This window comes from Pocillopora damicornis, chromosome 3 (assembly GCF_964200805.1).
Source record: "Pocillopora damicornis chromosome 3, jaPocDami1.2, whole genome shotgun sequence".
Classification (NCBI taxonomy): Eukaryota; Metazoa; Cnidaria; class Anthozoa; order Scleractinia; family Pocilloporidae; genus Pocillopora; species Pocillopora damicornis.
In genome coordinates this window covers 25,431,908-25,448,832 of record NC_142672.1, presented here as the reverse complement: position 1 = coordinate 25,448,832, position 16,925 = coordinate 25,431,908, and the positions used below count along the sequence as shown (strand labels likewise).

The following is a 16,925-nucleotide window of genomic DNA, read 5'->3' as shown; positions in this document are numbered from 1 at the left end:
ATCAATGTTTAATTGATGCAACTGTAGAAGCTAAGGTTAATTTAATTCAGAACAGAATTCTATCAAGGACAATCTGCTTCACTGCAGAAATCCACAAAGACAATCATTTTAAAATCATCAGTCATAATAACTGAAAAATACAAAATCAATCACAATGAGTGTCAAAGCCAAAATACAAATATAGATTTGTGTTTTTATATGACCTTGTACCATATAAATGTAAAATCACTGGAAGTTTTATGAATAATCACATCTGATGACAAACATCAAAGAAAACTGGACACATCTCCAGTTTGTACAATTAAGCTTATACTGTACTCAGATCAAAATATATGATAAAGAATATCAAACTTAAGGGTCTTGTCTCAAGCCCGATGCTCAGAGGTTGCATAAAATTTATTTTGCAGTTTAAGATCCTTTTCTTAAAGGCAGCCAGTTCTATGTTTCACACTATTTGAAACAATATATTCTTTTATAATAAAGTTCGGATATAACGCGCGCTCTCATTGGTTGAAAGAGCGTGCTCTATGAGAGTATAGAGCATAGAACTGAGCTAAAGCTGTCACGCCATCTGCCAAATTGTACCATGTTCGACCTTTTCCGGGACTTCTTTTTAGCTTTTTTCCGATAATTGAAAATGAAATTTCGGTACAAGCGAGCTGGCAACTAGTAACAGAAGAACCAAAGAAAGGTTTGTAAACATACCAGGCGCCGTTATTTACGTTATTAAAGTTATTAAAACGTGGGCAGATACGAAAATCCTCAAAGGAAAAATCAAAATAGACATTCCGAGTTTTAAAGATTTTCACGCTCAGTTAGATTGCAAGCTTACGTACGGTAATGAAAATCAAACACAGCCAACACTCGTATAGTCTATAGAGTTCAGAGTTAAAAAAAAAAAAAAACAGAACAAAACAGAAATGATGAAAAATATAACCAAACTGGCATAATTGTTAAAATTCATACTAATCATGACGGTGTCTGAGCAAATATGATCATGCTGAAGTCCATCGCGGCTCACTTATCATGCCGATCTCCGGTCATCACAGTAAAACAAGCCTCAGAAACTACATCGGCCGCCCTTCGAGTGAAAAAATAAGAGCTCGCTCTGATATCCTTTCCAATGTGTTGAGTGGAAAGTCACTTCAGTCACTGCAGCCGAGTTTTGCGGCGCTGTCATCCCGAGCGATCTTCATGTTCCGGTGAATTCGGCTGTCGTTCATTTTAAAAAACACTCGCCTTGAACAGGTTGTTTTCTACCTTGTCATGTGAAAAAACCCGCGTGTTTTTATGAGCCATAATTCGGCTGAAGTTCACTGAACATTTCACTTCAAGATTCTGATTTAAAAACTTCAGGCAAAAGCGTTAAATTCGACCTGCCGAATTATTTTAGTTTGTAAACTATCGAAGAGTGTGAACTTTGATGGTTTGACACTTTTGACAGGTTTTGTCTTGTACAGCCAATCAGATTATTTGAACCATTCTAACAGGGATTCTGATTGGCTTATTGTAGCGTGCTCTATGAGAGTATAGAGCATGCTGACGACACTGTTCTTCGCTTTGGAAATAAAGTTTGTTTTGAAAATTGAAAGTAATACATGGGGAATTTAACGGATTCTTTATTATAAAACAAATAGAGAAGCCTTGACTGTGCTCTGTTCTGTTATAAAGCACTTAGGAAGCGGCTAGAGCACTCAAGAAGTGGGAAGAAACACTCGACTACGTCTCGTGTTTCTCCCTACACTTCTTTCGTGCTCTAGCCGCTTCCTGCGTGCTTTATAACAGAACAGAGCACAGTCAAGGCTTCTCTATTTGTTAAATCAAAGCACTAAGTGATAATTTTAAACTTTTTTAATGTGTTTGGATGGTGACACTGATGTATTTACCATGAGCGACAAAGGAAACAGAATAGTGCGTAGCGCAATTCCAGCTTGACTGTCGAACACTGCGATGGTCCTTAACCAACTACTGGTACTGATTCATTTTTGATAAGTGACAAAGGAGACAGGACAGTTTGTGTAGCTTTAACCATTTCTGCTGCCCAAGCATATGATGGTCTTTAATTAGCCACTTTTATTAATTTATTTTTGATTAATAAAAAGTAAACAGTACAGTGTGTATAGAATTATTCCCACAGCCTATATATGCATATGATGGTCTTCAATCAGCAAGTCTGAAAGGTAATCAGGTGGAGGATTGGACCTTTTTGAAAGAGAGAACTTGAAAAAAAAGTTTAACAGATAATTCTCAGAACAGTGCTGTGAGAAAGGAAACCAACCAAAAAGGTAAAACTTTACAAGTTGGGGATCACATAGAACTCAACAGTTTCCATCGTTGAGCACTGCTTATTTCAGTGTCAACCATGAAGATGGGAAAATTGACATCAGAAACAGGCAACAAAAATTGGCATCTGGTTGCTTAATGTGTATTAAACAATGAACTGATCTTCTGCATATTGGTAACAGGAATAAAGAGCTGTGAAGTCAGAAAGTGAATCAAAGCATTAACACTTGATGAGGCAATTGATAGAACCAGAGCTGGAAAAATATACACCATTGAGCTGAAGAACATAGACCTAGGGAACTGTTTTAAGAAGCACCCTTAAGTACAGTCAAGAACCAAAAAAAGAAATCTGACACCATGCAAAAGGTACCAATGCTGAGACTGTGGAAATCCTATGAAACAATACACATCAATTTCCTGCCTTTGGAAAAAATGTAGCAATTAAGTGTTGCAAGCCCTTGTCAGTATTGGAGGAGATAAGATCACAAGGGAAATTTTTAACAAGGAACTGTGTCAAAGAAATCTGCCACTTTCAATCAAGTTGACAACTCCAAATCAGAAGCAGATAGTGATCATACTAAATACCTAGTGGAGCCTCAGCAAAACCATGCAAACAGATTGTAGCTCAGAGGCCAACTGACTAATTATGGAATATTACAAAAAGCATTAAAAACAGATCAAGCCTGGAAAACATCCAAGCTATCTTGAAACCCACCAGTAAACTTTGCTCCATGCATGTATGTGTAAGGTCATAGTTAGTTGAGGGGACTGGTTGGGAAACCCGGCGAACTTCAAAGGAGGAACTTTTTGTTCTGATTTTCGAGTGATCACGTGTTCACGACCGTGCACACACACACAAAGCAAGATGGCGTATTGAGTAGCGTTATTCCGTTTGTAGAACAAAATTGTTTGATATTCGGGCGAAAGAAGAATTCGTTGAAATCAGATACTAGAAATATAGCATCCTGGGGAAATTATGCCCGGCGACAACTGCGCTGTGTTTGGCTGTGGGACCAGCAGAAGGACGAAAGGCATTGGAATTTGGAAGTTGTCTGCACCAAAGGACGAGGCTCACAAGAAATGGAGACAAGAGTGGCTGAACGAAATTACAAAGACAAGAGAAAGCGATGCTCCATTTAAAGTCTTAGTAGCGAAGGACAGGATCTTTACCTGCGAAAAACACTTCGAACCTGAGGACGTTGAAATATGTAAGTAGCTCGAACTTGTACGAGCGAGTGTAGACTGTCACGGTGTCGATTTGTGTTTAGATATCAGTCCTGTATATTCTGTGTAGTCGTGTTAGTGGTGCAATTCAGGCGATTTTTACTAGACATTGACTGTAAATGGGGTTTTTCCATCCATTGTATCGCCGTTAAAACTTGGCGTGTAATTTTTAATTTTGTTTATAGTTCATTCAGAGAAAATGACTAAGAAGAAGGCTCGGTTTGGTGCTCTTCCCAAGTTGAACATGCCGAAAAAAACTCACGAGACTCCAAAACTCGAGCAAAGACCTGAACGAACCATTGTCCAGGATCTGATCAAGAAGCCGCAAGTTCATTACAAGACTTTCACGGAGTTTTGTCAGCGCTTGACTAAGCTAAAGAGCCTTCAAAACTGGAACATTGGAACATTTTCTGACAGAGCTGTCTTAAAACAGGTAGAGATTCCATATGTGCTTCCGAAGTTTGAAATCGTTGTGGATGATAGTCTAGCATTTACAGTAAGAGTTTATGGCTGTTATTTTCCGGAGGATCATCCTGTGTACCTTGATTATCGGCGTACAGTCAGGAATATATCCATACATAGTCTTGCTGAACTGTTGGGGGAGAACTACAGTTTGTGTTGTGGAGTTGACACACTAGAGATGACAAGCACACTGTTTCATTTCATTTGGAGACCCAAACTTGAACTTTGGAGTTCTTGAGAAGGTTGATGATGTTGCTACGCATGCCCTTGCTTTCCTTGTACGCGGAATTTGTACAGAGCTTAAATTTGGCTTGGCTCACTTTGCCACTACAGGTGCTACTGCTGCTCAGTTGTTGCCATTGTTTTGGGAAGCTGTCTGTATCCTTGAGACCTCTTGCAACTTGTGGGTTATTGCTGCCACATCTGATGGTGCTTCACCCAACAGGAGGTTTTATCGGCTTCACAAGTCACTTGATGGGCAATCAGATAAGGATGTTTGTTATCGTACAACAAATTTGTTTGCACCCCATCGTTATATATATTTCTTCTCGGATGCCCCACACCTGGTCAAGACAACAAGGAACTGTCTGATGCATTCAGGCTCTGGAAAGTCCACAAGATACATGTGAAACAATGGTCTCTCTCTATTGTGGCAGCACATTACACAAATTTTCTATCAAGATTTGGACAATGGTTTGAAACTGTTGCCTAAGTTGTCATTTGAACATGTCAACCTAAATGCATACTCTGTTATGCGAGTGAACCTAGCAGCTCAAGTCCTTAGTGCATCTGTGGCTGCAGTGTTAAAGGAATTTGGGCCACCAGAGGCAGCAGCAACTGCAAAACTCTGTGAAATGGTTGATGGCTTTTTTGATTGTCTGAATGTTCGGAGTACCACAGAATATCAGAGGAAGCGCAAGCCATTCGTAGCCCCTTACCGATCTGATCAAGATGAAAGGTATTACTGTTTTTTTAACACCTGAATGGAATAACATGTAGTTGTTTTAGTCATCTCTACTTTGCTTCTCTTTGAGAAGTTTCAGCACAACACAAAATTTGTTTAATTTTTTTTCCATAATTCTATTGCTGTATACTTATTTCTATGAAAATTTTTTCCAGTGAGGTTATCATTATTTCATTGGTATATACTAAAACAGTGGATAGCATAGATTTTTGTGTGTGCCCAGATTGCTATCCATTCTCATTTGTGGCTCGGTAAATGTCCACCACTAGGCACATCCACTTTAGGTGAATAATGTCATTGTTATTGTAAATTTATGAGCAGCAGATGACAATCAATAGTATTAAATGTTACTTTGACAGATATGAGTGTCAGTGTTGACAGCTGAGAGTAGTTGGTGTTACTAACATTTTTGGTTGCCACTTGGTTTCAGGTTTAAGTTTCTACTGAATTTCTTGGAGTATCTGAGGAAATGGAAGGAGAGCACAGAGGAAAGGCCAGGAAACTTCAGCAAGAATGCCAGATCCTGTATGTTCCTTTCCTGGCAGACCTACGAGGGTTTCCAGATAACAGTGTATTCTGCGATTGAGACAACCAAATTCCTGTTTCATGAAGGGATGGAGTTCGTGCTCACAGAGCGTTTCTGCCAGGACCCAGTGGAGGAATATTTTGGGAACCAGCGCAAACTGGGAAGGCGAAGTGACAATCCAGATATCCGCACATTTGGATATAACAACAACACCATCAGAATCCAGAGGACAGTGTCACGCCAGAGTGGGAACACTAGGGGTAGAAGGGATGCCTGCCATGCATGGGATCAAGTTACACACACCAAGCTTCCATGCAGAAAAAAATTAAAAATTGCTTGACTGTTTCAATACATGTACATTAAACTGGACATAATGGCATTGCAGACAACTGATTTTAGAGCAAGGGTAGAGTGGGAATGTAAAACTCCAAATTTGAATGCTTTTTTACTTTAAAAAACCACCCAAAAGAGTGATATTTCAAGTGGGCAATAATATTGCTAGAAAAGTGGTTGCTCAGGGATTGTATTTTCTCATAATGAGGTACTTCAAACAAAAAAGTCCTTCCCTTTCCGGGCTTTATTCAGACCAAAGCGAGTATCTGTTGACTTTCCAGTTTACAGCAACCAATACATGTACATATATGGACAGTCTTCAAGTGCTTTAAGTAGGAGTTATATTTGCAACAAATGCCCAACAGAAACAGGAAAAGGAACATTTTTTAGCAGCATATGTTAGTGTTTTTTACATTCTTTTATACAGCAAAAAGTAAAAATTTTAAAAAAGTTCTAATAAAGCCTCTCTTGTTGTTGCTCTTCACAGCTCCTGCTTATCTCCTTGCGAAGTGCCTTAGCTTTTGATTGCTTCGTATTAATTTTATGACGCTGGATAATATCCTTGGCAAAAGAAAATGAACGCACCCTGACATACAAGTGTACAATACCATGCAAGATATCTTTGACAATGTGATTGTCTGGAACAAGTTCAGCATCAGAAACTAATAAATAGTAATTTGACAACAATTCACTATCACTCACTGATTTGCCCACAATATCAGCTATGTCAACTTGAGCCAGATTGACTGTAGATGTCATTTGTCGAAAATAATGTTCTGTTCTGATAAAAATCTTTTCTGCTGGCTTGGTTATGGACCAAAGACCTCCACGACTCAAACTTGACACCAGTCTTTGTGAATCAGACCCTGTCTCCAATTTTCCAGCTTTTAAGATTGCCATAGCATGATTGCTTTCAATTGTTGATATTTTTGCATGCTGCTTGTGTAGATTATGTAATACATAACCTCCCACATATTGAAGACCAGCCTTCTCTCTCTCTGATAACAGAGTTTGGGTTGGATGATTGCTGCTACAACAAGCCTTCGTGGACTTGCAGTATACCAGCATACTATCTGCCACCTTAGTTGCTAATAATGTTGCAGCATTGTGGGATAGTCCTGAAAAAAACTTTTTGGACTGCAGTGGCACTTGACCATAATATTTTCCATAAAACTTCTCGATGTCCCCATTTTTCAAATATCCATCATAAATTGTTTTCAGCACGGTAAATTCATCAGTTCCCTCATCAAATTGTTTGAATTGGTACAAATTCAACTCATTCCTAAGGCTTGGTGCAAAAGCTCTGCCTCTGTTTACAGTCTGTATGGCATATTTTACAATTTCAGCAAGACTGCTTGGAGTGAGAGTCGTCCGTTCCTGTATGTCGTTTTCATTAGGGTTATGCTTAGAAGCTCTGTGTCTCTGGTAGCCTCCTCTTGTCTTGTATTTCTTTCCACATTCACTACAAACGAAATCTGCCGATTGAACCTGTGGTAAAAACGATCACAAAGTGGTCTTGGTCATTACCGCAAAATGCATGGACATTAATGGCCTTCAAAGTTAATTTAAGCTTACGTTTACGTACAGTTTTGTCATCTAGCTCGACAGTATCTTGGCGATACAAAATTTCGCGTAGTTAACTTGTCAACGTTGGGTAAGATGGTCAAGTTGTTGTCGAAGAGTCGCGTATGGTACACTTAGGGTCACTACGGCCGAAATAGGCCGAAGAATTCACATAGAATATACTTACATCAATCGCTGTAGTTGAAAAGTGTTTCTCAATTGCTTCATCCTCCTCTAACATGTTCAAAATCGTTTCAAAATCGTCTCCAAACACGAAGAGTTCGTTTGTAGCATCCGCCATCTTGTTTGTTGTGTGCACGGTCAGAGTCACGTGACGGGTCAATTCAACCTCGGCTGGGACTCTATTGTTTGGGCCTTTGAAGTTCGCCGGCTTTCCCAACCAGTTCCCTCTACTAACTATGGTAAGGTTTAGTGTGAAATTGACATCACTTAATGGGTTCAAAATTTTAGAAAATCAGCCATAAATTGCTCTGAAATAAAAGAATGGAGCTCTATATACCTGTAGTAAGGCTACTTCAAGCTTTTTTAATGGCTTGGTAACACAAAAGAGTGTTACAAAAACAGCTACCTCAATCAAGTCAGCAGGAGACTGAAATGGTTTGCTTGGGCGTAATATTATCAATCATGATATATTAAAGTTAATTAAATGCCTACATTGCTTATTTATTGTGATTGATGAGAATGATTAGCATTGAAAATCAGTTTAAATCTGAACTACTTCATCTGCAACAATGAGTAGGTATAAATGGGAAGTCTGCTTAAGGATTTATGCACAACTGGAGGAGAAGGAGATGAGTGGCTGCTCAAAAACCTTTTGAGTTTTCTCAAAAAATCTATCACTTGACCAAGGTATTAATCCTCATGTTCCTCCTCACTTATTTCTTGTTTGCCCAGTAACAATTCCAGAAATCTTTGTGCAAACACAACTATCGGATTACTGGTAACTCTTTTGTTGGCCAACTCAAAATAAGTGGAACAAAATCCAAGTACATGTAAGCTTAGTTTTGTTTTGACTCTGTAAATTGTCTGTGATGTACTTATATTCCTGAACATTCTTACCTTACTATGCTGTGTCATGCTAATTCTTGTTTACATATAAAATAGAATATGATGTTATCATTAAAAAAGTTGAGAATGTTAACCATCATACTGATGTACAATGTATCCTTACACATGTACATGTACTGTGTAATGGAGCTCAAATCAAGTAGTTGTGGTTATCAGTTGATACACTCTGTTGCAGACTACTGAAGCTCTATTGTCGGCTAAAGGTCTATTTATTATCATTATCATCATCATCATTATTATTATTATTATTATTATTATTATTTTAATTTTTTATATATAAATTTATATCTAGATGTCAATAATTGATATATAATTATTATACATACAAGATAAACACTTACCTCTCGAGTTGCTTCTCCTGTGAGATGGTAGCAGTAGTTGAATTAAACTCTCCGGTACTTGCTGTTGCTGGATTGAATCAATAATACCATCCACCAGATAAACCACTGACTCAGCAGATTGTGTGGCAGATTGTGTTCACAACAATCTACTGGGTAGTGATTAATCTGGTGGACAGCAAAAAATTCAACCGGCTGTTGGAAAAATAACTGCTCTCTGAGGAAATCACTGTAAGTTGTGGCTATTCAGTCAGTCAAGTATCAGAACACTTGCAGCTGTTGGAATGGAACTTAACCAGAATTCAGAATATTCTGGAACTCAGCTGCAAGGAAGTAAAACACATATAGATCAATTATTAATTATTTATCCAATAAACTGAATTATATATTATGCATTTTGATGGATTCTTTCATCAAAATGTGGTAAGTACATCTGTAGCACACTAGACTGCACCTCAAGTGCCACTTTTTTGTTCTTCGCACATTTTGACGTGAACTATAATCTATTACTAAACAGACACACAACAAGACAAAATCTATTTAATCAAATAGAATAAGCATTCATTTTACAATTGAATTGGCATACATCATTAAAAAATGACAAGTAAGTTGTTCAGACATTTAGTTTTAAAATAATGTGACATTTGTTCTTTGCTCCTGAACACCTGAATGTGTATAATTAAAACAGGATCTCATCTCTGAGTCAAATGTCAAAAACAAGAAATGTTTAGAGGAACAAAAGCCCCATAGCAACAATGAAAAAATGTTTCTGTACATGATGAAAATGGTGAAGTAGATGATTTGCATCACCTATTTATAAAGTTCATAATTTAGTTATTTCATGAATATCTCCCAAGATCTGATTGATAATTCTCTTCTCTTGCTGCTACACATTTCCTTGTAAACTGGTTATGAGAATTTGATGTTCAATCAAGATAATATCTTGTACCTGATAAGTTTGAATAATCTCATTACCTGTTCACTGGAAAATGTATCAACACTATAGGGAGAAGTTACATGTTTATCACTTCTGGGAGTGAAAGGGATATTAATCTTTAAACAGGGCACTCACAACATGGTGATTCTCAGAGAGGCTTGTTTACAAAAGTTAAAAGCAAACACATATACTTTAAAAATGCATACAAAGACAAAATATCACAAACAAAATTCCAAAGAAAAACAAGCATAAATATAGTTCATAATGACAAGGTGTGAGATTGCAACCTGACCTTGCTGCCAATTAAAGTTGACTGTATGAGACTAGAATGTTAATGTTAGTAATGTTAGCTGGAATCTATTTTGGGTTTTCTCAGTATTCTTCAGGCAAACCAGCATTCAGGAATGCAGAAATAAATCCATAATTTTTCCCATTAACCTCCAACACTGGTTTTTCAGTGAAGTTTCAAGGTCTTTGAAACTTTTTTTGAATTGCAATTGAAGACAATACTATTTTTTTTTGGAATCATTGAGACTTAGCAACCACATCATTGCTGCAAATGGTGACAGAATCCAGTTGTTTAATTAACACTTGGCACCCAAGTAAAGAAGTCACCCTGAGTTAGCAATGAAATAAAAACAGAACAAAGAGAACATTTCAAAGTAGCTCAGATTTGTAACAAGAAATAATTATAATAAATACAACTGTTCATTACTAAACTTTGAAAACTCCAAAAGTACAGTCAAAATCATAAAAGCAGTAAATTAAAATAAAATAAACACCATACAGAGGTAAGAAACTGATATGAGTGATTTAGTCACAAATGATGCTCCCATGCATTTGATGTAGAATATGATCAAGAAATTTTAACAAAAAATTGAGCAAAGCAAAGCTGTTTGAAGTGAAGCCATTGAGAGTTAATTACTGAACTTCAGGTAGAATTATCTCACCATTAGAAGACTCAAACTTAGTATATACTCTACAGTGTCATAGCGGTGATATTTGAAAAGTTATTATGGCAGCAAAAAGTAACAATTAAGATATAGAACTATTGTCAAAATGGCAAATTTAATACATCAAAATTAACTTCAAGGTAGAGATGATTCAATTAAAGTCAATACTAAAGTGAGTGACAGTTAAGAATTCATCGATTGTTGGGAAAGGAAGCGGGGCAAAGTCATTATCATAAATACTTCTTGCATTAAAATAACTCTCGATTCCAGAATTATGATTTACAGTGTACAACGTTTGAATCAAGTTTAAGTAACGTTTCATAAAGAGTGTCTTTGCTTTAAAATTTCGGTTCACTTGTATGACGACTATTTTCCCAAGCTGAGATGCTTTTAAATGTGGTAAATTTAGCTTTAATTTGCAAACTGATGTCGATTAAACGATACCTATTATGTTTAAATTGCTGTACTCTTTGCAAGCAGTTACCGATGAATTCGAAGTTCATCGATTTTAAAGGAACAGTCTCAAATTATTGAAATAAAACAATCGAACAACCGAACAACAGAGAGGTACTGGAAAAACAAAGAATTTATACGCACAGCTCCCTATAAATAAACAGGAACATGATGACATAGGCAACTTTCACTTTCATGATGAAGCATTAAAGGTTGCTAATCTTATATGCACATAAAACAACTATTGTAAACACCAATCAACAAAACTCACTTAAGTAGCTCTAAACTGTGCAATATTAAATTTTCTCAAGCATACATGAGTTAGAAATCGTACACATCCACTAAAAACCATCTAAGAAATGCATTCTTGCTTAAATTGGCAGACCACAACCTTACCTCTCTTTCCTCTTTACTCGACGATTGCTCATGTTCGTGTTTTCTGAAATTGAACCACAGCTGTTGTGCTACTTCAACTTGGTTAAATGAAATTTACATAGCAAACTATTTTACAAGTTCAGAGCCGGGCTGAAAGGAGGAAACACAAGGATTCTATAGCTGAAATGTTAACTTCACTCCATCAGCCAGTTGATTTCACGAGGGAACTCTGCATTCCACGACCATTGGAGCTTGCCGATCACGTGATAAGCCGCAAGCCGGAAATGCTAAACGTTTTAAAAATATGTTTCATTGTTATTGATCGCTCCTTGTAGTAGTAATAGCTTGGCTCAACATATTATAGATGCCACTAGGAGAAAGAGAAATGTTCAGCGAACTGTTGAAGTAAAACCATTCCGTGACTCCTTAAAACTTTTTCCGGTCAGGCCTTTGGCAGATCGTGCAAAATTGCACGATGACGTAAACCTTTTCGGAAATGCTCGTATTACGTCCGATCGCTCTGAAATTCCGACTGTGGCAAGTAAACATTCTAAGCCAATCACATAGCAAATTTTAGCTCCGAACTATCAAAATTGACCTTCGGAGCCCTTTCCGGAAATCATTTTCGTACGACTTCAATCTGCGAAGCGCCAGAGATACAGCGTAGCTGAAGCTTTAGACATCATTTTTGACGATGGAAGTGAGCATGGTGGTATGTCTAGTGGTGAGGAATCTGAACTAGACAGAAAACTGGAAAATCCTAGCGAAGAATCGAGGTAAGTAATCTATAAACATTCTTGCGATATTTAAATGCGTGACGCACGTGATTTTGAAACAGCGTAAAATTAAATTTACTTTTACTTTTCTCGCTCGAATCCTTGTTTTTTGCCTTGAGATAGACCTGTAGATGTATATTTGTGAATGTAAAGCAATATATATTGTGATCAAACATGATTTTGGGGCGACAGAGTAAATAATCTTCAATGGAATTTGACAACGCAACGACCTAAATTATCAGCCGATGACAGATCGATCGCATGACGCAGTGCGCGTCCGAACTAAATCAAAACAAATCCTTTATTTCAAAACGATAGTTGTATATAGATCGACCTGTACATTATCTTGTATGTTTTGTATGTTTTTTAGATGTGGTTCTACTTGTTACACGCTAAAAATTCTCAAAAAAAACAAATTATGCTCGAGAATGAGTGGAATGATATAAAATGACAGTTTCCGGTTTCACTTCTGAATTGTTTACTCTTGAAAATACTGGTGGTGCATTGCAAGTGAAAGGCTTTTGATATATGTTGCGCTTTATGTATTTTGAGGTTGATTATCTCATTTGTCCCTGTTTCAAGGCAAAATTTCAGAAGTCAAACAAAGAAATATAGTTCCAATGGTTGCACTGTAGACTTCAAGAGGGATTAGTAAATTTGGGCTTGGGGTGATGATCAGATAAGGTCAGACTAATTAGTCAGTATGTCAATCTTCAAACAAAGAACTATAGTTTCAATGGTTGCACTGTAGACTTCAAGAGGGATTAGTAAATTTGGGCATTTCACTTCTGAATTGTTTACTCTTGAAAATACTGGTGGTGCATTGCAAGTGAAAATCTTTTGATATATGTTGCGCTTTATGTATTTTGAGGTTGATTAGCTTATTTGTCCCTGTTTCAAGGCAAAATTTCAGAAGTCAAACAAAGAAATATAGTTCCAATGATTGCACTGTAGACTTCAAGAGGGATTAGTAAATTTGGGCTTGGGGTCATGATGAGGTCAGACTAATTAGTCAGTGTGTCAATCAGTGTTGACAAGATATGTGTAACATGTCTCAGATTTGTTATCTTTCAACCAATTTTTTATGGAGATGTTGCCCATATAACAAGGAACCTCTTAAGTTAATTTTTGCCTTATGACTTTGTATTATTTGGGTATAACTTAATTCACAGTTCAAATTTAGATGATATTTTATGCTAATTAATGTTAGTTTGAAAGCATTCAATGAGTTGTTTCCTTTTTCTTGGAGAGGAAACATGCATTTCAGGAAAGCTTATTTACTGCTGTTTCAACTGAGGTATAGCTTACTTCCCTTGTGTAAATACTTGGTGAGGAATAAATTTTTCAATAATCTGGGTCAATTTTTATTGTTTTGGGGTACAGTTTGGGAAAAAATTCTAATTAATTCCATATTTGTTCTTTTTCAGCCAGAGTCTCTGGATGTCTTGCCCATAAGATAAGGAATATTTTATCTTAGAAATGTTTCCTTTTTTTACTCCAATCCATTCAGGCTCAGGCTGTTTCAAAGTCAAAAGTTGTACAATAATTTATGCAAATTGTATGCCATTTTCTTAGCATGATTTAAAATCCATGGATTTTTGGAGGCTAAATATATTTTTTCTGAAAAGCTAATTTTGTCCTCTTTCAAATGAGATATAGCACTAATCACTAGTGTAAATACTGTTGACAAAAAAAAATAAAAGAAAAAAGGTTACCATCATTTGTCCTTTTTCTTTGCGTACCTGAAAGAGTTAAGGACACGTTGAATGTTGCGTGACATGTGATAGTATACGTCACGGAATTTGTGTTTAGATTGACTCAACTTCACTGACATATTTTATAAGCACTCAAGATAGGAAACGAGTGTAGTTCTGTGAAATTATTTCCGTTTTGGTATTCATCAAGATCTGCCCATTGTGCCAGAGATGAGGTTCACCTCCACCAGCTGTTCTAGTATCTCTCAGATCAGTTAGTCTATAAAATATGCATAAACGTTTGGACTATCCTATTGGGTAAAACGTACCAAGTGGCGCTACCCCATGGTGAGAGCTCGAGAGAACGAAAATTATTCGAGCAACACGAGCATACAGACCCCATTAGGAGGGGTCTGAGTATTCCGTATCCCATTACTTTTTGGCCAAAATATTCCGTATCCCGCTAATTCTTGTGGTTCGTATCCCCACAATGCTAGTTACCATGATGACGACATTGAGCGTGATATGTTTAGGTACCTGATAACGAAAAATACATTTTCCTGGGGTGCTTCGTATTTCAAATAGAAATTACGTGCAAATAAGACATCATGTTTATCGATGGTATGCTCCTATGTAGCATTCTGACAAGAATTGTTAAAGGACTGAGGTGACTTCAAAGTAATAAGTAATCGGGAAAGTGGCGCAAAATGGAAAAAGCCATGGGGGGTAGGGAATCTTTTTTGAAAAATCCCGTATCTATTTAATTTTCCGCCTAAATACCGGTATCTCTATATTTTTACCCAAATATCCCGTTTTCCGATAACCATTAATAGGGCCTCAGTACAATTACAAACCGAGTTGGACGTCGCGACGTCTTATTGCCAATTAATCATAAAAATGACAATTTCCAAACAAAATCTTCTAAAATATTGCCATAGTTTATGGGGAAAATTCTCCATTTTGAAGAAAGTCCCAATTTAGGAGTCTGTACACTGTTTTTATGGTGATTGAAACCAAGGTTGTGACTGGTTGATTTAAACTACAACTTTGAATGTGATTAGCTTATTGAACTGTCCGATAACAACTTGGCAAGTGAATAAGTGAAAAACAGGAGTTTTTTAAACCAATCACAATCGAGGAAATTGTGATTTTTATGATTACGGTGGATGAAAAAAAAAAAAGGGAAGGGAAGAGGAAGAAGAAGCTTTACAAGAACAGTTCCTGGCATTTCAAGGATGCAACAAAGGAATCATGAAAATGGTTCAAAATCTTTCTGATCGAGCCGCCCAGCAACGGAAAGAAAGAGAGGCTCTTTGTCAACAGATGAAGGATCCAGTTGATCCAGACAAGGAAGATTTAATAAAAGCGTTGAATTAAAAACAAGGTGAAGAAATGAAAGCTCTGTGGGATGAGTTGAGCGCAAAGTCAAATGAGATGGCTAAGCAAGTTTCACGGGATGAAATGAGGAGTGGCGAAACGGCTGAGTTGATTGACTAATTAAACAAACCAGAGAAGCGGAAGAGCGGTAAAGAGACGTAGCAGATACTCGAGAGAGAAAACAAGAAGTAGAAAAAACAGGCTTTTGGAAGAAATCACTTGAAGGTGTAAGGAAAATTGTCCCTTTTACACCGATTGTTTTCAAAATACGGAATTTCTTGTGGTCAATCACAATGAAGAAATGTTTGTTGCAATATGGAAGAAATATCCGTTCATAATTTTTTTCAAAGACCGCAAATTCCACTTGTCACATGTCCTACCGGCTCCTTCCATTTTTTTGATCTTAGAAAAATTTACTCGTGCTTATTTCTACAAATAGCACTCGAAATCATGTGATTGTGTGTATAAATGGATTGCAAACTTTATTTTGTTTCCTGGACATTAGTGTGTCATGTTACATTTATTTATTGTGCTTTCAGAAAAGAGCTGGAAACATGGCTTCAAGAAAAAATCAAAGCATTGCCATCCCTCTTTGTTTACCCAACAACTGCCAGTGGAACGCAGCAACTGGAGAATAGATCAAAACCGGAGGACAACGTACGTCACTGTATGTGGTGGAGGAAGCGCTGTAGAAGCTTAAGACTGTGAAAGGTATGTTTTCTGTCCATATCTTCATGGTCATCAGTTTCTACATAACAAGTTTTATTTTTTATATATGTTCAAGCTCTTACTGGGTGCAATGAGAACTGCACACATGTAACCATGAAATAGCTAAGAGAAGCGTCATGGTTAGGGAATGGGGAGGGTGGGGAGACTGATTATCTTCACTGTTCACTAACATGTCTTCGCACGCCTACAAAATTGCTTAAGTGGGGTGGGGGGCGTATTGCTCCTTTTACTCTATCGACGATAAACATTCCCACCCATCGAATGTCTTCCGTGGGTGTAAAATTCTGTATCCACACACTTTCAAGGTAGGCATTCGGAAGAACGCACATTGGCACAATAATGAAAAAAAAAAAAAAAGAAAAGAAAAGAAAGAATATTATTATTAATGGTATAAAAATGGGCAGATTGATATCTGCTTCTGTTCGATTCGGTTTTTACAGTTAACGCAGTTATCAATTTAGGGACTTACTTTTTTCTGGGCACCGTTATATGCTTGTTAACGTACGTTGATCTCGAGCTTTCCAGTTTATCTTGATGCAGTTTTCCTTTTAGTTTCAACAATAATTAAGGAGGGTCATGGGTTTTTTTCTTTTTCAATCCGCGACTCAAAAATTTCGTTTTACAACTTAAGCAATCATAAACGCGAGTAAGACGCACCACAGATTAGTCACATTACTTTTCCCACAATTCGTTATGATGTCCATTTTGGTTTGTGACTGTCAGTCGAAGCGCGTTTCAAAAACTGCTTTTCGGCTTTAGAACTGCTCTTCTGGTCTGGACTTTAATAGATTCACTTACGACAATAGCATATCTTGCTTTAGTTGCACGTGCATGAATGTATGGGTGTGT

At 37.1% G+C, this 16,925-nt stretch overlaps 2 protein-coding genes, 1 long non-coding RNA gene and 1 pseudogene across 5 annotated transcripts in view; 2 read left to right on the top strand and 2 right to left on the bottom strand.

Annotated features, from left to right (window-relative positions):
* The window catches only part of LOC149049034 (uncharacterized), a 128,714-nt gene that overhangs the window by 38,514 nt on the left and 73,275 nt on the right, over nucleotides 1-16,925 (bottom strand).
* Nucleotides 3,132-6,253, top strand: LOC149049042 (uncharacterized; annotated as a pseudogene). Its single transcript, XR_016185195.1, has 3 exons — nucleotides 3,132-3,491; nucleotides 3,693-4,927; nucleotides 5,364-6,253. The product of XR_016185195.1 is annotated as an uncharacterized LOC149049042 (transcript).
* LOC149049041 (uncharacterized) lies at nucleotides 6,005-7,775 on the bottom strand. The gene is made up of 2 exons (XM_089201452.1): nucleotides 7,543-7,775; nucleotides 6,005-7,280 (listed from the first exon to the last, which is right to left on the bottom strand). The coding sequence occupies exons 1-2, from the start codon at nucleotides 7,654-7,656 to the stop codon at nucleotides 6,246-6,248; spliced, it is 1,149 nt and encodes a 382-aa protein (XP_089057578.1). The 5' UTR covers nucleotides 7,657-7,775; the 3' UTR covers nucleotides 6,005-6,245.
* Nucleotides 11,961-13,996, top strand: LOC149049040 (uncharacterized). Of its 2 annotated transcripts, XR_016185191.1 has the most exons (3): nucleotides 11,961-12,276; nucleotides 13,526-13,604; nucleotides 13,704-13,996. It is a non-coding gene; the product is annotated as an uncharacterized LOC149049040 (long non-coding RNA). The 2 variants fall into 2 exon arrangements; XR_016185192.1 differs by lacking the exon at nucleotides 13,526-13,604.